This window comes from Tenrec ecaudatus, chromosome 4 (assembly GCF_050624435.1).
Source record: "Tenrec ecaudatus isolate mTenEca1 chromosome 4, mTenEca1.hap1, whole genome shotgun sequence".
NCBI classification, from domain to species: domain Eukaryota; kingdom Metazoa; phylum Chordata; class Mammalia; order Afrosoricida; family Tenrecidae; genus Tenrec; species Tenrec ecaudatus.
The window spans coordinates 4,195,092-4,218,096 of record NC_134533.1 but is presented as its reverse complement, the minus strand read 5'-3'; the positions used below and the strand labels follow the sequence as shown (position 1 = coordinate 4,218,096).

The 23,005-nt window shown below is 56.8% G+C and overlaps 1 protein-coding gene across 1 annotated transcript in view; it reads left to right on the top strand.

Moving 5' to 3' along the window:
- The window catches only part of ANO1 (anoctamin 1), a 160,899-nt gene that overhangs the window by 108,369 nt on the left and 29,525 nt on the right, over window positions 1-23,005 (top strand). Inside the window, exons 11-17 of the mRNA XM_075545234.1 lie at window positions 1,378-1,442; window positions 2,340-2,474; window positions 10,304-10,464; window positions 18,050-18,132; window positions 20,182-20,193; window positions 20,759-20,830; window positions 22,862-22,939. Of these exons, the coding sequence (XP_075401349.1) occupies window positions 1,378-1,442; window positions 2,340-2,474; window positions 10,304-10,464; window positions 18,050-18,132; window positions 20,182-20,193; window positions 20,759-20,830; window positions 22,862-22,939 (606 nt within the window). The remainder of the gene's footprint in view (window positions 1-1,377; window positions 1,443-2,339; window positions 2,475-10,303; window positions 10,465-18,049; window positions 18,133-20,181; window positions 20,194-20,758; window positions 20,831-22,861; window positions 22,940-23,005) is intronic.

Here is a 23,005-nt window from a genome sequence, read left to right as displayed (position 1 = left end):
GCTGGGCAACCCAGGTGGAGAAACCTGGCTGCTAGCAAAGATGGCAATGGGTGGAAGCACACCTCGGGAGCTCCTGGTGTCAGCGTTTCTTTCCGGGGAAAACAAGGCCCCCTCTTGCCAGGGAAGATGCTCCTGGCCTCCAGCTCTGGATCCCTCAGGGCCTTTACCAGAGTGGAAATTAGATGGATGGCTGTGTGCTTAATCTCCTCTGTAGTGTCTTTCTCTCCCTTACAGCAGGAGCATCACCTGCCCCGTGTGTCTGTTGGACTCACCTATGAAAGCCCACTGTCTAGCACAGAACCTGGAGGGAGGGAGAGATGATGGGTGGATGGATGGATGGATGGATGGATGGATGGATGGATGGATAGATGTTTACATGAACCATTGGGTAGATGGGTGGGTAGGTGCTGAATGGATGAATGGATGTTGGCATGCATGGATGGATGCATGCATGGGTGGATGGAATTAATAGATAGATGTTTAGATTAACCAAGAGATGTGTGAATGAATTGATGGATGTTTGCCTGGATACCTGGGTGGACAGGTGGGTGGATGAATGTTAATATGCGTACATGGGTGCATGGATGGACTTTAAACATACAGATGGATGAGTGGATATTTGTGTAGTTACATGAATGGGTGAATGGATGTTGGTATGTACAGAAGTATGGATGCCTAGTTTGTTTGGATACATGAATGTTTGTATGGATAGTTGGGGTGGATGAGCAGATGGATGGACATACAGATAGGTGAATAGGTCAATGTGTGGATGCATAAATGCATGGATAGATGAAGGGGTGGATGATAGGTGGAGGGATGGATGGATAGATGGAGGGATGGAGGATAGGTGGAGGGATGGAGGATAGGTGGAGGGATGGATGGATAGATGGAGGGATGGAGGATAGGTGGGGGATGGATGGATAGATGGAGGGATGGAGGATAGGTGGTGGGATGGATGGATGGATATTTGGAGGGATGGAGGTTAGGTGGGGGATGGAGGATAGGTGGAGGGATGGAGGATAGGTGGAGGGATGCATGGATAGATGGAGGGATGGATGGATAGGTGGAGGGATGGAGGGATTGAGGATAAGTGGATAGATGGAGGGATGGAAGATAGGTGGAGGGATGGAGGATAGGTGGAGGGATGGATGGATAGGTGGAGGGATGGAGGATAGGTGGGGGGATGGATGGATAGGTGGATGGATGGAGGATAGGTGGGGGGATGGATGGATAGGTGGGGGGATGGATGGATAGATGGAAGGATGGGTGACTTTGTTAGGGTTGAGTCCATCCCTTCATCAACATACCCAGAGCAGGGCTCTATGTTCTTGGGAACAAATACAGAGTGCTATATTCCCACCTTTGTCTCTGCCCTAGCTCCTGTATGAAGAGTGGGCGAGTTACGGCGTCTTCTATAAATATCAGCCCATCGACCTGGTCAGGTAAGGGGGAGCGAGTGTTAGGGGCACTGGCTGGTTCCAGGTGAAGGCTGTGGGAAACAAGTATGCAGTTAGATTTCGGTCCGATGACTATCCCTGTATGTCTCGGCAGTACCTGGGACCTGTTCAAACTTGAAGGAAGTTTAAGAGCTTGTGTGCAGGACCCAAGGGCTCCCTGCAGGCCTGCCAGTCTGGGCTTCCATCAGTTTATGCAATTTATTCAAATGCGCCCAGAGCGGGGCTGGTCTCCTTCAGGCTCACCACCTCTCCTCCACTAGCCGCCTGGTCTGGCCCAGCCGGCCGGCATTTGCGCTGTCTCGCCGGCACTATTCAGGAGAGAAAAGAGCCTCCCCGGGCTGTGTGTCCTTCCCCAAGGGGACCTGTGTCTTCAGTGGGGGAGGCCGGTGGGAAGAGCCAGGGTAGGGGACGCGTGGGGACTTGCCGACCACAGCTTGGCCCATGAAGAGTCATTTAAGATCATCAAGGCGCCAGTCTGCAGAGCAGGGCCGATTGATTTTCTTGGCACCTCTGTGGCGAGTTCATCCTCGGGCTTAGACTCAGAGGGATGCAGACGATGCCCCACCCCCACCCCCGTAGAGATGCCTCAGCCGCTTCCTCTCCCCCACCCCCCAACCATCACACGTGAGCCTGCCCCTTCCTTTCTGGGCACAGATGAGAAGGGGGTGGCCTTGGCAAAAAGCAAAGCGGGCTGCCAGCCCTGATGGACTGTCCCCAAGCCCCTCTCTGCTTCCGGGGCACAAGGATGAGCCTGGTGGCCCTGATTTGAGGTGGCCCTTGCTGGGAGGTGGGGGTGAGGAAGATGAGATATGCCCCCTGTCCCCCACTGGGTGGACTGAGTGTGCGCGGGTCTTTCTGCGTGGACTACCTCCCTCGGCGCAGGAAGTATTTCGGAGAGAAGATCGGCCTGTACTTCGCCTGGCTGGGCGTCTACACGCAGATGCTCATCCCTGCCTCGGTGGTCGGCGTCATCGTCTTCCTCTACGGCTGCGTCACGGTCGACGACAACATCCCCAGGTAGGCGTCAGGGCCACTCGCCCCCTCCCTGAGACAAAGAGCCCCCCTCCTGCCACCCCCTGCTGTCGCGGCAGGACTCTGGCTTCTGAATCAGGCCCCAATGTGCCTGCAGGGTCCTGAGCTGGCACATGCCAGGCCTCAGATTGCAAAGACAACAGGCGCACGGTCTAAAGGCCTGGCAACCTCCTCAGGTGCGATCGACCAAGGATGAACTTTACTCTCAAAAGACAGAAAACCATTCTCTGCCCTGTGTTCTCTTTGGGGGAAAATTTTCCCTCCCTTTTGGTTTTTATGGACCAAGACGGGCTTTCTAGTCCTGTAATCAGTTACACTTTCAGAAACTCACAGGGGGGCAAGACAGGACTTTCTGCTCCCGTGAACGGTTACACCTTCAGGAACTCACGGGGTCAGTTCTACCCTGTCCTATAAGCTCGCTCTGAGTCGGCATCAGCCCATGGCGGTGATTGGGTTTCATTTTCAGGACCCCTGGTGGGGTAGTGGTTATGCATTGGACTACAAGGTCGCCAGTTTGAAACCACCAATTGCTCTGTGGGAGATTCCTACTGACAACAATCATACAGGACAGGACAGAACTGCCCCTGGGTGCTTCCAAGACTGTCACTCTTCACAGGAGTAGAAAGTGACCCTGTAGGACAGGGTGGAACTGCCCCTGCGGGTTTCTGAGATGGTCACTCTCTAGGGGAGTCAAGAGCCTCCTCTTTCTCCCGGGAAGTGGCTGGTGGTTTCCAACTGCAGACCTTGAGATGAGCAGCCCTGATGTGTGACACATGACCTCACCAGGGTTCCTGACATGGAGTGAACTCGGCAGGAATTGTGGAATGGAGAATGGATGTATTCTGTAAGCCTTCCCCCGACTCACAGTCAGGAAAGACCGGTCTTGAGGGCACAATTCTCTGTCACACACACACACACACACACACACACACACACGGGGCTTGTCAGGAGACAGAGTCTACTCGGTGGCAGGTAGTTTGGGGGTACTAGATGCAGAACACCCTGACCTTTGAGTGGGGAGCTGATGCTGTATGCAGAGGCAGACATCAGGTGTGGGGTGCTCATACAAGAAGGCCAGAGGCACCCCTGCCTGCTCCCCCAAATACCAACCAGGTCATGAGGCAGATGGGACCACTGTGAGGTCTCCTCCCTCTCCACGGGCCACCCTGACTCTGGGGACCCCATGTGGGCCAGAGTACAAATGGGCTGCAGGTGGGGGTTCAGGGGATCAATGTCCAGGCCTTGCTTCTGAGCTTCTGAGAAGTCTTGAACCTCTAACCTCCCCTGACGTCAAGTCGGTTCTGACCCACAGCAACCCCACAGCACAGGACGGAGGTTTCTGAGGCTGTCAGTCTTTACTGGAGCAGACGGACTTGACTTTGCCCCCAAGAAGCCACTGCCGGGTTTGAACCACCAAGCTAACTATCCGCTACCGTTACCTGGCAGTGTCTATAGTCCTCCTTACCCCAAAACAAACACACAAACTCGCTTTCATTAGACCGGACCCCGTAAGGGTCTGAGACTATTACTCTTGATGGGAGTTGAAAGCTCTGTGTTTCTCCCGAGGAGCGGCTGAGGGGTTTGAGCTGCTAACCCTGCAGGTAGCAGCCCCATGTGTAAACCACTAGGCCACCGGGGCTCCCCTTACCCAAGGACATCCCAGAAAACCAAACTCAGGGCCCTGGAGTCACCCCGACGCATACTCACCTTAAAGAGCAGGGTGGGAGTGGACCCGCGCATTTCGGAGATGGTAGCTCTTTCTGGGAGGAGAAAGCTCTGTGTTTCTGCCATGGGCCGACTGCTGGTTTCAAACTGTGGACCTGGCCGTCAGCAGTCCGGTACGTAGCCACTCTGCCACCAGGTCCCCTTGCCCAGGAGCATAGTGGTCTCCCAACCCTTTGCCTTTCCCATCTGACAACATGCGCTGTCCCAGACGCCGACAGACAATGCCAGAAGCTTTCATGCCGTGTACTGAGAGAAACAGACCCCAACCTCCGAAGGGGCTGCCAGGCCAATGGGCAAAGGAGTGTGGGCCGAGGCCTGTCACTCCACCTCTGGGACTGCAAGCCGGCCCACCCTCCAGAGGCCCCGCTCTACTTCTCACTGTGTGCTCTGGCATGCGTCTCGGAAGCTGGGCACTGTGGCTCGGGGAGATGGGCCCCCAGCCCCAGCCAGCTCCCCCTGTGAGGATCCCTCACCCGTGGGGAAGCTGACTTATCACCAGAGAGCAGCCCCGCCGGGCCACCCCCGATCATGGGGCATTCAGAGAACGTTTTTATCCGTGAATCATGCCTCAAATATGCCACCCACTTGCGATGGGGTCACGGTGGCAGGCAGGAGGAAGCCTGTCCCTCTGTCTGCAGGGACGATGTGTGCCGTCAGCCCACACCCTGGGTTGGACTGTGGGGGCGGTGACCGTGTCTGCACCGTGCACGCACGTGGGAATTTTACCGGTGGTTTTGGCGATCCTGTGTGTGCCCAGTGACCCGCTCTGTACAGTCCTAGGGGCTTCGATCAGACAGAGGTCTAGGACTTGCTTCCAAGGTGCCCGTGTGCATGTGAACGGCTCTACTGTCTGCCGAGGAGCCTGGCACTTAGGGGTGTGTGACCCTCAGGGGGACAGCAGGGGAGACTTGACATTCTCATCCAGGGGTTCGGTGGAGGGGTGTCTCCCATCTGCCTCCTGGGTGCCAGACCATGTCATCTAGAGAAACAAAGCGGTGACATGTGTGTAAGAAAGGGCTGTGTCCCAAGGTGCAGTTTCATCTCCAGAAGGTGTCCCAGCCCAGTGGGACTCAAGTCCGTGTGTCTGAGGCTAGGAGGAGCCACTTCAGACACCGTAGTTGCAGGCCGCTGACGCAGAAAGGTAAAGCAGGGTGGCAGAGACAGCCCAGGCCCGTGGGGGCTGAGAGGAGTGAACCCACAGCCAGTGGGAGCACAGCAGGACACTGACAGCGCCCGGGACGGTGGTCCACATGGAAACGCCCCTGGAGGCAGGCCCAGGGCCCCAGCAAGCAGGGAAGCAAAGGGCAAGAGAGCTCAGGGCCATTCCGGGTCTCACTCAACACAGAAGGTCACGCCCCAGGGAGGTGTCATCAGGCGGCAGCTTGCTGGAAAGGTTGCTTCACCCATGTTGACCAAACCCCAACCACCCACCACCATGGAGGCCACGCCGACTCACAGCGACCCTACAGGAGAGGGCAGAACAATGCCTGCCAGTTTCTGAGACGGTCACTCTTGAAAGGCAAATCTAAATGACTGCCATCAAGTCAATGCCAACTCACAGGGACCCCAGAGGACAGCGTGGAAGTGTCCTTGTGGGCTTCCCAGTCTGGAACTCTGGTCAGGAGTAGAAAGCCTCATCCTTCTCCCAAAAGTCAGCTAGTGGCTTCGAGCTGCTGGTCTTGCAGTAACCACTATGCCACCAGGGCTCCTTGATGCTGAGTGAGGAGCTCAGCCTGCCCTGGGGGTGGATCCCCAGGAAAGGGCTCAGAGACCCTCAAGGGCGACCTTCATCACATGTCCTCCTCTGAGGACCCAGCTGCCTTCTGGGTTCACCATGGCCGGTCAGGTCCACCGGAGCCTTTGCTGCTGCCCTGCCTGGTGTCCTCTGACAGAGGTGGCGGGGGTGGGGTGGGGGGGGGGGAAGGTCTGTGTCCCTTGGAGTTGGATTGTGTCAAAGGTTGTTGGGGAGCCAGGGCCTCTGCAGAGTGCTACCTGCCCCTCCCATCCTCTCAGGAACAGCCCCTCCTCCCCAGGTAGGGGAGGAGAGGGGGGAGGGAGAAGGTTTACTCTGGCAAGAAAAGTCTTTTGTCTACTCCTGGTGTTTTTCCTGGATGCCAGGGCCCACTGGCACCATGAACCCCAGACATGCCCTGAGGTCCCCAGCCCTCCCTGGCCCCAAACTCACCGCTTAGGGCTCCAGGCCCCCACCCCCAACCTGGACCACAGAACAGGTAACCCAGGAGAGGGTCTCAGTCATAGGCAGCTGGGGGTATCAGCACCCTGTCACTCACACAGTCCCCTCTCCTCCCTAGAGAGACCCCCCTCCCCACCCCCAGAGAGAGGAACGTCAGCAGGAAGAGACGCCCCCAGTCAGCCAGCTCCAGACAGGGCTCTCTGTCCACTCTCAAGATGGTGAGGGGCTTGGTTCTGTGGGCAGACAGTAGCTGTGGGCCCACTCACCAGGCCCGCACCCCAAGGCTTCCCACACATGCACTAGTTTGACCCCTGATGGCCCTGTGGCATAGGCACAGCCACCTTGAATCTCCACCCCCATTCTACAGATGGGAACACTGAGGCCCAGGGATGCACAGGTAGCCAGCGCTGAAGCTCAGCCCCCAACCCAGAGCCGGCTGGCTCCATCCACAGTCCACATTTCCCTAGCCCCACTTCCCCGAGCTCCCCAGTGAGCAGGGGAAGGAGGGACCTTGCCTAATTTGGACATTTGCCAGCCCCACATGGTGCTGGCCTGGCCCCAGCATGCGCACAGCTCTGTTAGGAAGCACTTGCCCTCTGTAACTGGAAGAAGGGAACAAGGCCGGGTGTTCACAATAGCAGGGGGTGGGGTGGTGGAGGGTGGGCGGGATGCAGGAGAGGCCTGGAGTGCCTTTCAGCCAAGGTTACTAAAGCCAAGGGCCCTGGGGCAGGCATGGGGGCTGTGGGGGACGGGATGGCGGGTGTTACATGTATCCAGAAATTACACAAAGAAAGCATTCAAGCCTTCTGCCTTCTTCCCAAAGACCTGCTGGCCTGCATGTCTGTCTTTCTGTGGCAGAAGGAAGCGAGTCCGGGGAGTCCGGGGCCCAGCTCAGAGCTCAGGTGATGTTGTCCTGGTCCCTCTCCTGGAAGGGAAAGAAACTGAGGCCCCTGCTGGGCTCACAGAGGCAGAAATCGCGGAGCGGGGACCCAGTGGGGCTGCCCTGGCCTCTGGGCAGTGGATGAGGCCCGTCCAGGGCATATGCACTTTGAAGAGCCAGAGGAGCGGGTTCCAATCCTGCTGGGCTGTGTGGCACCAGGGCAGTGACTTGCCTTCTCTGAGCCCATTTCCATGGTAGTACAAAGCCATCGTCCCCAGTGCAGGCCAGTAACCTGGCTCCTGTGTAGTGCTTCCGCATCCGGCTGCTAACCACCAGGTCGGCAGTTCAGTACCAGCAGCCCCGCTGAGGGAGAAAAGCAAGGCTTTCTACTCCCAAAAGACGTTGCACAGCCTGAGTGAGCACGAGTTGTCGACAGGATCAGGTATCAGGCATTCAAAAATCACATCATTGTGAATAAGGGGGAGTGTGGAGTGGAGACCCAAAGCCATCTGTAGGCAACTGGACATCCCCTTACACAGGGACCCTCAAACTACGGCCTGCTGAGGACTTTTATCTAGCCCACTAGGTGTTTTTACTCCCTTTGTTTTTTTACTTCAAAATAAGATATGTGCAGTATGCATAGGAATTTGTTCATAGTTTTTTTTAAAAAAAAAAACTATAGTCCGGCCCTCCAACAAGTCTGAGGGACAGTGAACTGGCACCCTGTTTAAAAAGTTTGAGGACCCCTGCCCTTACAAAAGCATCACGGGGAGGAGACGAGCCCATCAGGGTGCAGTGTAGCAACGATGAAACATACAACTTTCCTCTAATTCTTTAATGCTTCCTCCCCCCACTATCATGATCCCAATTCTACCTTACAAATCCGGCTAGACCAGAGCATATACACAGGTACAGATAAGAGCTGGAAACACAGGGAATCCAGGAAAGATAAACCCCTCAGGACCAGTATTAGCCAATATTAACCATACCAAACCATACCAAGAGGGGAAGGGGGAGGGAGGAGGAAATAGAGGGAATCGATCACAATGATCTACCTATAACCCCCTCCCAGGAGGATGAACAACAGAAAAGTGGGTGAAGGGAGACATCAGTCAGTATAAGACAGGGGTGCTCATACTTTTTCAGCATGGGAGCTACTTATAAAATGGTCAAGTCAAAATGCTCTACCAGCTTAAAAATGCAAAACATATTCAGTTATGTATTACATATATTCATAAATGCATTGAGATTCTTCATATGTACAATGCATGTTTATGTACCTTGCATAACTGCAATGCATCCATACTGCACAACACAATTAACTACGTATGTTTTTTTGTCATTACCTGAGTTTACTCTGATGACTTGCCCTGAATGGAATGAGCCAGGGCTGCATAGACCGGACAGGAGCTGCTGACAGCCAGCCTCAAGCCCACTTCCAAATGATCATCAGTCACGGGGGAACGGCACTTGGACTTCATGATCTTTATGTGGGAAAAGGCTGCCTCACGTAAATAGGCAGAGCCGAAGAATGCGGTCAAGGAGGGAGCACGTGTTCCCGTGTTTGGGGGCTTTCCCTCTGCGAGTCAGTCTGTCCGTGCCTCTGGCCTTCAGCTGAATGTCGGCTTGTAGTGTCAAAATCTCCCCTTCCGTGCGAAAGTGATACGTTTGTGTCTTCTTACTTGGTCCAGCTCCCCCACTCATTTTAATACTCTTCCTTACGTTTAAGAGAAAAAAAGCAAGGTCTAAAAATTGGCAATCACTTAGCTTGTCAGTTTTGCTGCACTTAGCTTATCAGTTGTTTGCGCATGCGTCTGACACCTAAGCTTGCTTCTGATTGGCTGCACTGTATATCAGTTAAGCGACGGGATTGATGGTGGGCTGATGTCTATTTTTTTAATGCCATGCGATCTACCCACACTACATTTGCAATCGACATATGGAGCACCCCTCGTGTAAGTCATGAAAAAATAATTTATAAATTATCCAGGGTCCGTGAGGGAGGGAGGTTGGAGGGGGAAAATGGGAAGCTGATACCAAGGGCTCAAGTAGAAAGAAAATGTTTTGAGAATGATGATGGTAACACATGTCTACATGTGGTCGGCACAATGGATGGATGTGTGGATTGTGATGAGTTGTACGAGTCCCCCATAAGATGATTAAAAAAGAAGAAGAAGTTGCCGTCTTGGAAACTTACCGGGGCAGCCCTACCCTGTGGGCTCCGGAGCCTGTAAGCCTGCACGGGAGTAGAAAGCTCCTCTTTCTCCAGAGGAGCAGCCGGTGGCTTTTGAACCTTGCTGTTAGCAGCCATCTCAGAGCCCAGGACACCACCAAGTTTCCTACACGGATCCTATTCTTTAACATAGCGCAGAAGACAGCAAGCATTGCTATTGGGTGGATGTCAACTCGTAGGGACCACCTAGGACAGAGCAGAATCGCCCCTGTGTGTTACCGAGGCTGTAAGCCTTTACCAGAGTAGAAACCTCATGTTTCTCCTGCAGAGCACCAGGTAGGTTCGAACCACAGACCTTGCAGTTAACAGCTCAATGCTTAGCCCACGGTGCCACACCAGAACCAGGCCATTGCCGCCGAGTCCATGCTGGTGCACAGTGCAGGCAGAGTCGAACTGCTCCCTGTAAGCTGCAAAGAGCGGCTGTCCTCAGCTTCCTCTGGCTCGGTGGGGGTTTGAACCACCCACCACAAGTATCCAGGTTGGCGCTTACATCATCTCGGGAGGGGGAGGCACCAACAGAGGCTGTGGGAGCAGCTGCCCCCGTGTCCCCACCACCACCAGAAGTGGGTGCTTTCTCCCAGCAGCTCTGGTGGCTTCTGGGATGGGCTGTTCGAAAAAGCAGGGCACCTTGTTCAACTCATGAGAGAGGGTGCCGGCAGGGTATGAAGCCAAACGTGGGCCCTGGGTCACCTGTGGAGAGGGAGGGGCCTGGGCTCTGGCTGGGACCCAGAGGACACTGGGAAGGCTGGTCCGGGACTCATGTGTGCCTACCTCCCTTTCAGCATGGAGATGTGTGACCAGAGGTACAACATCACCATGTGTCCCCTATGCGACAAGACCTGCAGCTACTGGAAGATGAGCTCAGCGTGTGCCACCGCCCGGGCCAGCCACCTCTTCGACAACCCGGCCACTGTCTTCTTCTCCGTCTTCATGGCCCTCTGGGGTAAGCAGCGCCTGTGCCCAGCTCGGTGACAGCCACTCGGGGATAGTGCCCACCTCCTCCTCTCTGGAGAGGTCGGTAGCGGCGGGGGGATGGCCTCCACTTTGGCTGCAGGGCACTGGATCTGGAGGAGGCTGGCCTGGCCCAATAGCCCAGCATCCCATGATCTGGATGGGAGGTGTGGTGGGCTGAGACCAGGCAGGCCAGGGTTAGGGTCACCCCTCAAGGTACTGGGGCAGACACTGGGGCCTGCCCTGATCTCACACGGAGTCCTGGGGGCTCCGGGATACATGCTTGACTGCGATTGCGGAGTGTGGGGGGTGGAAACACCGGCTATGCCAGAGGGGAAGGGTCTGAAGGCCTGTTCCCGGACAGATGCAAACGGGGGGTGGGGTGGGGGGGTGCTACTGGCACGTGAGGTCACCAGTGCTGAAATCGGTTCAGGCACACTTCCCAATGGCTGAGCGTCCAGCGTTTGCCCCTCTGCACGCACCGCATTGGCCATGTCCTGCCTTGCAGGTCAAAACCCACCGCCGCCGAGCCTGTCCCCACTCCCAGCGACCCTACAGGACAGGGCAGAACCACCCCCTGAGGGTTTCCAAGGTTGTGACTCTTTAGAGGAGTAGAAAGCCCCATCCGTCATTCCTCTGAAAACCCATGAGTCGACGCTGGCTCACAGCGACTCTACAGGACAGACAGAATCGCCCCCGTGGGTTTCCGAGGCTCTAGGCACCAGGGGAGCAGAAAGCCTCATTTTCCTCCAGCGGAGGAGCTGATGGTTGTAACGGCTGACCCTGTGGGCAGCTGCCCAATGCACTAGCCTCGGTGCCAATGGGGTTCCTTGGCATGGCAGGTCAACAAGACTTTAGCAGGGCCTTACTCAGACGCCAGCATCAGCCAGCACGTGCCTCGCAGGCCTGCTGCACCGGTGATGTAATCATGGGCTCTCGGCCCTTGGGGCTGACCAGCTTAGGTGCCGGCAGAACCATCCTGGCGAGGACACTGTGGTGAGGGCACAGCCTGCCGGAGGAACCCGTGCAGCCAGGGAACCACCGTGAAGGGGGCAGGAGGCCCCAGAAGAAGCCAGCAAGGACCCGTTTTGCCCGAGGAAGGAAGAGGAGCCAGTGCCGCCTGCCCGCGCATCAAAGATATCGTCTACCATCATATAGTCCGGCCGAGTGTCACGAGGAGAGAGGCTGGAGGGGCCATTCAGTGGCGCACAGGGAAGTGGCTGGACTTCAGCTGGAGCCCCATGGGAGCCTCCACTGGGGGACACGCTGGCCACATCTGCCGGGCAGGGCACCAGTGTGTGGCATCCAGGGGTCACCATGAGCCAGGGCATGACTCTGTGTCAACAAACAAGGCTCCCTGAAGCCACCTCTCCCCGCACCCCCGAAAAGATGGAGAACGAGCCTTCTGACAAAGGCAGAGACCTGGGCATAATCTGAGTGCTCACTGCAGCGGGTTGAGTGCCTGCAAGGTCAAAGGTTCAAACCCACCAGCTGCTCCTTTGGAAAAACAAGAGGCTGCCTGCTCCCTTAGAGATGTACAGCCTAGAGAAGCCACAGGGGCAGCTCTGCGCTGTCCTACCAGCTTGGGCTGAATCAGAACCGACCAGACAGCAGCGGGTTAGGCCTCATTTCACTTCATTTACAGGGATCCTGGAGGGCGTGCCTCAGCCAATTTGTTGTGACTTGCAGGGTATAAATTACCACCCTCAACACCGCCACCAGACCAAGGCTTTTACAGGCCCTGGGAGGGCCGGATCCCAAGTCCTCCTGCACAAGCGTGGAACCCTGCCCATCTCCGCACGGGGTGACTAGGAGGGGCAAGGGGGTGGGAAACAGGCTGAGGAAGACTCCCTGCTCCCATGGAACCCCTCTCTCCATGCAGCCTCCAGCATATAAGACTGTTTGTGGGCACACCCTCCTCCCCTGAGCCTCCACTGCTCTGTCTCTGATCACAAGGGCTTGCCCCATAGGGTCTGTCCCAGGATGCTGAGCAGAGGCTGCAAGAGCCACCACGGAGGAGGAACCAGATCTCTCCAAACAGAGCAGACCCTCGGGGAAGGGCCCTCGGAAAAGAAGCAGACTAGGGGCTAGGAACCAGGTCCGTTCTGTCATGAAAAGCCACTGCCTCCCCGAATCCAGAGAATCAAGGATGCAAAGAAATACTGAGCCCAAAGGACTCATGGCCCCGCAAGCGCAGTGGCCACTGGCCTGAACAGAAGACTGGAACCATGGCTGCCCCCCTGGTGGGACCTCAGAAGAAGGGCCCAGACAGAGTGGAGGAGAAAGGTGGGACAGGCTGCCTGGTCTGACGGAGACTGGTGGACCCCGAGGCTGCGGTCCATAGACACCTTTGCAACCTAGAAGGGAACCCCACCCCCGGGATCATTTTTAGCCAAACCACAGCCAGGCCCCTGGCAGAGTGGCTACTTATTAAGCTGCAAGGTCGGCGGTTTGAAACCACCAGTGGCTCTGGGGGAGAGAGCCGAGGCTCTCTGGTCCCATGAAGAGTTACAGCCTCGGAAACACCCAGGGGCAGCTTCCCCCTGTCCGACAGGGTTGCCGTGAGTCGGCTTCCGCTCGGTAGCAGGGAGTTTGGGTTTGAGTTGAGCACCCGTGAGGCACACACTGCTCCAAGGAGCAAGCAGCCACCAGACAAAAAGGCAGCCTAAAAGTCAGGCGGCAGGGAAGGTTGAATGGAAACGGGGTACCCAGGGAGAAAGTGGGGGCTGCCGTCAGGGTCACCAAACCAAATGTGTAGAACGTGTTGAATAGAAAACAAACTGGCGCTGTAACCTGCCACCCAAACGCATCACAAAATAGTTTTTAAAAAGCACCCCATCAGGAGTTGCCATCAGGAGTCCCAGGGTGCAGGACTGGGTTCCCTCCGACTGCAGGTCCCAGGCCTTTCTTCCGGGGCTCCGTTGGAGTCCGGGCTCTATCCCAGGGCCTTTCGTACATGAGCAAGGCTGGCGTGTCAGCCTAGGCGCCGGGCGTTTTGCTAAGACCTGAGCCTGAATCTTATCCAAGGAGACATAAACCCAAATGGCAGAGAGGCTGCTGGCGACCTGCGGTCGGTTCTGAGTCACAGCGACCCAATGGACAACACAAGGAAATGCCGGCTGGTGCTGCCCGTCCTCATAATGGTTTGAGCCCAGGGCTGCGGCCTCTGTGTCAATCCATCACGTTGAGGTTCTTCTCTCTCTCTCTCTCTCTCTCTCTCTCTCTCTCTCTCTCTCTCTCTCTCTCTCTCTCTCTCTCTCTCTCTCTCTCTCTCTCTCTCTCTCTCTGTCTCCTGCCCTCCCTTCCCAAGGAGCCCTGGAAGTGCAGTGGTTTCACCTTGGGCTATGATCTGCATGGTCGGCAGTTCAAATCCACCAGCAGCTCTGAGGGAGAAAGCCAGGGCTTTCTAGTCCTGTAACCAGTTAAGTCTCAGAAACCCATGAGGGTGGGGGTGGGGGTCACTATGAGTCAGCATTGACTCGATGGCAGTGAGTTTGTTCGTTCCCCCTTACCGAGCATGATGTCCTTTTCCAGGGAACCTAATAGCCTATGAGCCAGCACCAGGCCTTACCTGCTGGCCCAGCCAGTCCTGGGAGAAAAGGGCTGTTTGCACCCACCCTGCAGGCTGGTGTTTCTGCTGTTTGGCCCATGGCCCCGGCCCCCTGGCTCAGTTTCCACTCTCACCCATCACCCATCGGGTTGATTCCCACTCTCAGGAAACCTACAGGACATAGCCGAGGGGCCCCATGGGCTTCTGAGGCTGTATGTCTTTGGGTAACAGACCACCCCATCTTTCTCCTGTGGAGCCACCGGTGGGTTTGAACCATTCACCTTTTGGGGAGCAGCTCCCCACTTAGCCCACCAGAGCACCCGTCTCCCTCCGTGGGGGACACCGATGTGGCCTGCTTGCAATTCATGAGGCCAGTCTCCGTCCAGAGCAAAGCTCCCGGCTCACGGAGGGAGACACATCAGCACAGCCTACTTGCCTTCCTTGAGGAAAAGCAGGTAGTTCTTCGTGGGGGAAGGTGTTTTAAAGGTTAGAAAGCAGGAATGGAAAGGTACGCTCTGCTGCCCACCCCTCTCCAGGCGGGCCCTCCTGCCTCCTCCTGCCCGCTCGCTGCCAGCCATAATTAGCCGAGGTTTCCTCCAGTGGTTTCGTCCTTGTTCTCAGTCCCTTATTCAATTACTCGCTCTTTCCTCGGGCCTGACGGCTGCTGTCTTTTCTACATAAGATGTCCTTGCTGTTTTGTACTCGCTGGTTCATGTGTCTGCTCTCGAGGGTCCGGGGCTCAGCCCAAAGCTGGCACCACCTGGCAGTGGGGAGCTAGGGTGTCTCAGGACACTGGCTGTGTGTCTCCCCCCACCACCACCACCCTGCCGCCACCCCGTCCTCACCAGTGTGAGATCCTCACGGGGACCTCCCTTCAGCCAGGGCCGCTGCTTGCCTGGAATTGAAGGCATCCCCGAGCTTTAACTACGGGGGTCCCAGGAAGCAGCCGCGCCCCCCTTAGCTATTCAGAGGATTAATTTTCTGAAATCACAATCGTTAGCATGATGGGGTTTAGCTGCCTGCTGGCTTCCCGGGAACAAAAGAGGCCATTAGATTGGAGCCAGAGGCAAGGCACAGGGAGAGGGGCCTCGCTGAAATGAAATGAGCTTCGCTGCACTCTGACCTCTTTGTGAGGCTGCCAGTACACCGCTGGGGGTCCCTCAGCTAGGTGGGGGGGCCGGGGTTGTCACTCAGGAGGTGTCACTCAGGATCTGACACCTGAACAGGAGATTAACTGGAGACCCTGGGCAGTGATGAAAGGTTGGTCATTCAACACTACCGCCAGGTGCCTTGGAAGAAAGGGCTGGCTGCCAGGTTCTGAAAGGTTACTGCTTGGGAAGCCCACTCTGCACACCCCGGGTCACCGTGAGTCAAAATCGGCATCCCTCACGTTGAGAGAGGTGGCCTAGGGTGGCACCAACTGTTAGTGCACTCACCACCTGGAGGTCCCCAGGAAGAAAGGGCTGACCCTCCTGAAAACCAGCCCTGCCGGACTGATGGGGGCATGTAACCCTGCTGCCCTGCACCCCTGGGTCCTGAGAGCATTGTGTATATTTATAACAGGGAGCTGGGGCCTAAGAAGTCCCATCTCTCCTGGGGATGGGGTGGGGGGGAAGAGGATCGACTTGTAAGGGTTGGAATGCCCAGACCCCCGATATCACCCTGCAGAGATGGACTTTCAATCATGAGCAGTGCCTGCGCCCCCCTCCTCCAGGGCCCGGGGGTGGCACCCGGCTTTGGAGACGAGACCATCTCAGAGGAGGCAGTCAAGCCTGTCCCAGGTCTCACTGCGGTGGCCTCAGGGATTCTGGAGGACTAGTCTGAGCACCTGACCTTTCAACATGGACACCTAAGAGCTGGGTGGCCGAGCCACAGTCGGGAGATTGTGCCGGCCTGACATGGTGGCAGGGTTAGCCAGCAACTGGCCTGCTGACCAGCACTGGGACCTTCTGCTGCTGCTGGCCAGAGGTCCCCCCCACCCCCTCACTCAGAGCTGACTGACTGTGAACTGGTACTTCTGAGGCAGGTGAACACAAAGACCCAGTGGGACCCTTGCTCAGTGTGTGTGGTTCTCCTTTTGATGGGATGAGCCGGGTAGGACCCCTTCCCGCTTGGCCATCTCCCAAGAGCTCACGTGGACAGGCCTCTTCTGGATGTTGCTGTGGGCTCTTCAAGTGTGGAGACTGAGGCAAGCTCAGACTGGACTCGAGCCCAGGGAGATCTCAGTCCAAGGCCCTCCGGCTGTCCCCGGATCCCCTTCAAAGATGTGTGTGGGCAGCCTTGTGTCAGGAAATCAGGGGCTGAAAGAGAGGCCTTGGTCCCCAGCCACCTGCTTCAAACATAACTCAGAGGCCCTGCCCGCTGTTGGAACCAGGATGCCCCCAGGGCTCTGGGTATGAGGTTCTCTTGTCTCTCAGCCCTCCACCCCTCTCCCCGTGGGTTGGACATTGACGCTGCCAAGCCCAAAGTCAGGGCCTCAGACCCTCCAGCCCCTCCCAGGAGAACAATGCAGCTGTCTGCTTTTACAGAGTTAGTCTCGTGAACCCACCGTTGGCTCCACTCCGTCCTGTGGGTCACTGTCAAGTGGAGTCGCCCCAATGGCTGCGGTTCAATTGTGGCAGCAGCCGGTTGCTGGGCCAGGCACTGTCTCGTGGTGTTGTGTGGACGACTCAGGGCCTGTTCTCTCCTCCCGGCGAGGGAGCCTGCCGTCCTGTGTGGCTTGAAGCTCTCAGTTCCAACCCAGTTCTTGATGACCCACATTGGCCTGCTTCCCTGCGACCCTGTGAAACTGGCCCAGTATCACTGCCATTGCACACCTGGTTTCGCCTCTGTCTGGGCCCCGCCCTTCCCTCCGAAACCAAGCTCACTGCCATTGAGTCGATGCCGACTCACGGTGACTCTGTAGAACACGGTAGACCTGCCCCAGTGGGACTCTGAGGTTGGGACTCTGTACAGGAGTAGAAAGCCCCATCTTTCTCTCATGGAGCAGCAGCCAGGCGTGAACTATTGTCCTTGAGGTTAGCAGCCCAGCATGTACCCCACTGTACCACCAGGACCCCCCATTGCACCACTCCCTAGACACATCCTTTGATCCCCTGGAGCCTCAGAGTTCTTCTCTGTCAAATTGGAGGAAGGCTTCACAGGAAACACCGCAGATCACAGGCCCAGAGCACAGACCCTGCTTCATGGGGGGAGGGGGGAGAGTGACCAGGGATTCAACCAGGCACCCATGAAGCCATCCATCCATCTGTCCATCCATCCATCCATCATCCATACCTCCATCCTACCATCCACCCATCCATCATCCATCCATCTATCCATTTACCCATCTATCTATGCATCCATCCATCCATTTACCAATCCATTCATCTATCCATTTACCCATCCATCCTTCCATCCATCTATCCATCCATCCATCCATCCATCCATCCATCCATCATTCATCCATCATCCATCCATTCGTTCTTTGATTCATTCAGTGGACACTCTTGGGCATCCATTTGTTCCAGCACTGGACCCGGCTGGCAGGGGTGTGGGCACAGGGGTACAGTAGAATGAGGCCTGGTCCTGCCCCTCACAGAAGAAGGGCCACACAATGTGGGACACGGGCCAAATGGAAGGCAAATGTGGGCACCGTGACATTCATTGCCGGGGGATGGATCTGGTCTAGGTGCCCAGGGGCTGCACTAATAAGATGCTACAAGGTGGGGAACTTTATGGAGCTCCAGCTTACTGTATCACACTTCTGGGGGCTCAAAACCCCCAATCTATCACCTGTGGGCCAGGTGGGGCCCAGGAGAGCGCAGGAGGAGGCGGCTTCTGAGGTCAGATCCCTGTGTCCTTGCTGAATAAGGACAAAGCTGTGGTCTCCTCACTCTAGGACAGGCAGGCAGTGGGCCCTGCCTCCTGGGACACTGGGAGGGCCCAATGTATCCTGTTTGTCCACCCCACCCTTGCCCCCATGGTGTTGCCTGGCTCTGGGGCACTCCAGCCCAGTGACCTGACCTGCTGCCTCTCCCACCCGCAGCCGCCACCTTCATGGAACACTGGAAGCGGAAGCAGATGAGGCTCAACTACCGCTGGGACCTCACAGGCTTCGAGGAGGAAGAGGTCAGTTGCTTGGGTGCTGAGTGCCCCTCAAGGGGCTCTGCACTCCCAACACCAGGGTTCTGTCCACTCAGGGAACCCACCACCCTAAGATGCCCACCGCTGTCTGTGACTCCTTCTGTCCCCCTCACTGCCACAGTGGTCGTTTCTGATCCAATGAGATGTGCGATGGAGACTCACATGTGGACCGGGGCTCCAGTGCTGAGCCCTCTGGGTCTGCGGGGTCTGGGGGGGCCTTCGTGGCCTTGTAAGCCATTGATGCCACCCAGAGCAATCGCCAAATGCAGCCAAGAGCCTTGGCCCCATGGGTACCCGACTGCACTCCCCAGAGGCAGCTCTCTACTGGTCACTGGGCGTGCCTGGGGTAGGTACAGACTTCACCAGGGATCTGGGTGTGGATGTCATCTCTATGTCTTTATAAGATTCCGCCCTTTAAGCCTTGCCACCACCCCATCCCTCAGTGTCACTTGGGCCCAAATGCGCCCCCTGAGGTGAGCAGGAGTGACAAGAAATGAGCATCCCCAGAAAGAGCAGGCTTGGCGCAGCCCTGGCTGTGCAGGCTGTGGGCCTCCCTGTTGTGATGTGGGAGTTGTCTCTCCCACTGTTAACCTGCTCCCCTTACCAACCCTGCTGTCTCCCCCACCCCACCCTGCCCCCCACTACCTTGGGGACTGGTTTCTCTAGAGCCGGACGTGTCCTCAGCCCTTTTTGCTCTAAAAACACAAGGGCTCGGGGGCTTGGCCATGAGCAGGAGAGATGGCCTCTGATCCTGCTGTGTGGCCTGGCCACACTGCATACCCTCTTTGTACCCCAGTGCCCTCTCTGTCTAAACAGAGGGAAGAGCAAGTTTGGGGGTGGGAGGGATTCCACCTGGCTGGCCTCACCTGTACCTGCCCTTGGCTTGGCTCTCCTCCACGCCCAGGCTGTCTGCCTGGCTGCTGCTGAAGCAGCCATACTGCTGTGCCACGCCATTTACAAGGGGAGCCACGGGGAAGCCCAGTGCTCTCCCTGATGTGCGGGGTGGGGGCGGGGCAGTGGCTGGGTCAGCCAGACCCCCTGATCCAGAGGGGCCATCCTTGCACCTGCCTCCATCAGGAGGGCTGGAACAGATCGAAGCAGCTCCGTTCTGTGGCCACCCCTGGAGTAAGGGTCACCTGGGAACGACGGTCCCCTTTGCCCAGCCGCTCAGCCCCTCAGGGCCCATCATGGCATGCCCTGCTCCAACTCAGAAGGCACTGGGGCCTGAAGGGGCCATCGCCAAGTGGGCATCCCCTCCCCACCTTCACCCCACCTCCCACTGGAGCCCTTCCTTCAGCAGACAGCCTGGGGTGAGTGAGGCTGCTCTCTGCCAAGTCCGGGTGCAAGCCTGAAACCTGAAACAGAGGCAGCCTCTGTGTGTCTAAGCGATTCCAACCCAGTTCTCACCCAGCAGTTTTCAAAAGAACTCCCTATGAGGCAGCCACCCCCACAGCCATCATAAAACCCCTGACCTCCCTGTGGCCTCCTTGCCCACCATGCCCATTGCTTGTCATGAAGGCCATTGAGAGAGCACAGCCTGTGTCTAAGGAGCCCTGGTGGTGTGGTAGTTACATGTTGGGCTGCTAACTGTAAGGTCAGCAGTTCGAAACCACCAGCCGCTCCAAAGGAAGAAAGATGGGGCTTTCTACTCCTGTCAAGAGTTACGGTCTGAGACACCTGCAGGGGCGGTGCTACCCTGTCCTGCCGGGTCGCTGTGAGTGGCATCGACTCGGAGGCAGGGAGTGAGAGCCTGTGTGCTGGAGCCTGTGAGTGGTTCACACAGTGAGTGCGGCCGCTAACAGAAAGGTTGGAGGTTTAAGTCCACCCAGAGGCCCCTCAAAAGAAAGCCCTGGCTGTCCAGGTCCCCCAAAGCACAGCCCTTGAGAGCCCCCCTGCAGCCCAGTTCTACACTGACCCGTTTGGGGCAGCCGTGGTGGGTTGGCCCAAGGGAAGCAGGTTGTGTCCACTTTACAGAAGCTGTATAAGTAATGGAACCTTCTGTTTGTTTCCTTTTACTCTTCTGGTTTCCTGAAGGAAGCAGTCAAGGTTTGGATTTTGTTTCTAACTCCTCTTTCTCTTTCTCTCTCTATAGCAGCTCTCGCGGGAAAGGGCCTTCTCTTGCACCCACCACCCGCCCCCTTCTGTTTCTGCCCCAGGGCCTCTGCTTCCCCCCCTCCCCGCCCCCTGTTTCTTCTAACCTGCACTCTTCTGTTCTAGCGCCTTCCGCTGACTTGCTGGGGGGCTCTGGTGGTCCTCGCTTGCTGACACTCACCACCGGCTCCTCTGACCCCCACGCCTCCTCCCCGGTAGACCGTCCTCTGGGGCTAGTTCATGGCTGGGTGTTCACCATGAGGAAGTAGGGTGCAGGGGTGTGCCACAGCCTGGCCCAGTGAGCCAAGGCTCCTGAGCTGCTCCAGTAAGGGGGCGCCCAGGCTGCCACCCTGATGAAATTGGAGAAGTTCAGAATCAGGAAGGTGACCAGCAGCCAGCCATGAATGGGCCCCACTTCCTACCACCCACCAGTCTCCTGTGGCAAACATGCAGACCCATTTGCCCATGGTGCCTGCACCAAGGACCCAGGGCACTGTCTTGACTCGGCATCTCCCCGCAGGATCACCCCAGAGCCGAGTACGAAGCCAGGGTTCTGGAGAAGTCCATTAGGAAAGAAGCCAAGAACAAAGAGGTAAGCTGGCCCCGCCCATTGCTTTCCGCAGCTATCCACTATGAGGTCCCCGGTCCACGCACCTCATAGGGGGCAGCCCACTGGGGCCAGATCACTGATGCCCTAGGCTCCTTAAACTCCTGTCACCAAGATCCTCAAAGCCCAGCCTGGCTGGAGTCCAATCAAAATGTATCCGAACTGGGCACCGGAGCTGGAGCTGGCCGTATAACTGTAGTTTGTCAAACTCCAGGGGGGATTTGGGATCCGTCACCTTCCTTAGCTTCGCATCCAAAGGTAGGAGATTTTGGCACACACCCAAGGGTACCTTGGAAGAAAGGCCTGGCTAGTTGTGTCCCCAAAATCGGCCCTGGAAATCCCTCTGGGTGGATGCAACTAGTTGGCACCCACCGATGCGTCTTCTTGGTGTGACCTGCAAGAGGACGGCAATTCAGCCAGCTTCTTCCCAATGGCAGCAAGAATCTCAGAGATGGTCCAACTGGTGTCACTGATGCCTGCTCCTTACAAGAAGTGTTGAAGGATGAGACAAGGGGCTTGCCACACAGGGATCCCTAGATCAGTGCCCAGCTCCTGGCTCACTTATCAACTATGAGAACGAGGGAGAGAGAGAGAGAGAGAGAGAGAGAGAGAGAGAGAGAGAGAGAGTTGTTTGCGTGATGTGCTCAACCCCATCCTCTTTATTTTTAAACAGTTTTATTGACATATACTTCACATACCGTGCAATTTAATTATTCAGTCAGATTAAGAAGAGTTGGGCAATCCTTACCACAGTCAACTGGAGAAAATTTTCTTCTCCTGCTCACTGTGGCTAGTTCCCCTCTCCCCCTAGGTCCCCCTGTTGTGCCCCTGGGCAATTCTCCACCCAGCTACTGTCTCTGTAAAATCTACCTATGCTGGGTTTCATATACAGAAAATTTCATGTCCACAAAACGATCATCTCTTTATAATAAGCTGCTTATTTGCCCCCAGGCCTCTCGTGCACATCCGTGGTCTTGTTGTGTGCACAGAGAGGTCCCTGGATTCAGTCCTCGATGGCCAACCAACAGGTGAGCAGCCTGAACCCACCCAGAGGCAACTCAGAAGAGAGGCCCAGTGGTCTTCGCTGAGAGGTCCCCCCTTGAACTGGGCCGTGGGGAGCACAGTTTTATCACTCGGCAGCCGTGGGCTCCCTGGGTCAGAACAGGCTCAGGCAGCAGCCAGCAGCAAACAGGCCCTGTGTGCTGCCTCACTGCTTGCAAACCTCCGTGTTACTGTGTGTGTGTGTGTGTGTGTGTGTGTGTGTGTGTGTAAGAGTGCAAAGCCAGGCTGGCCTTTGTCAACCCCCTCCTTCTGGGGCTGGGGCTGCTCCCATTTGGCATCCACTGGTGGAGGAGGGTGTAGGGGGTGTCGAACATTTGAGGAAGCACTTCCATCTCCCCAATTCTTGCTATCACGTTTGCATTGTGAGTCGGGGACCCACCAGGTCCTGCGGGGTCTCTGTGAGTCAGACTCGTGCCAATGGCCATGGGTGTAGGGCACTAACAGGGATCCCTTGGGGCCACGATGCCAAAGGTTGGCCATTCAAACCCACCCAGTGGATCCGCTGGAGAAAAGTCTCGGCGGTCTGTGCCCCAACCATGGTGGCAGGTTGCTGGGTCCTACCCACAGCCCTGAGGAGGCTGGCCAGACCTGAGGGGCCCCGTCACCTGAGCTTCTGGGCATGGCTTCCTCCTGCTGTCACTGACGGCTGGTGTGAGTGTAGTGTCTCCCCAGATGGCCTGTGGAGGGGTAGAGGGGAGGGCAGGCCTGCCAGAGCCTCCTTGCCAGAGCTCCTGTCCTGAGGAAACCCCCCGCACCCCAATTTCCATTTCCTTGTTACTACCTGCCTTCTCTGCCATCCTTGCTGGGCTTCGCAAGCCCGAGTTCGACGCGGGTCCGGTGGCCAGCTTGTCCAGGAGCCTGCTGGCTGCCCTGGTGGGTAATGTCCGGTGGGCACCCCGACCCCCAGGTTGGCTTCACCGCCTGTCCTTTCTTGTTCCCTCCGTCCACCCTCAGAAGTGCCACCGTGTCGCAGAGGAGTCAGCCAACAAATGGAAGCAGAGGGTCCAAACCGCCATGGCGGGGGTGAAATTGGTACCCTTCTCTCTCGGGCGCCTTGAGTCTTGACCGTTTGAGGACTGGCCGAGCCCGCTGAGTCTC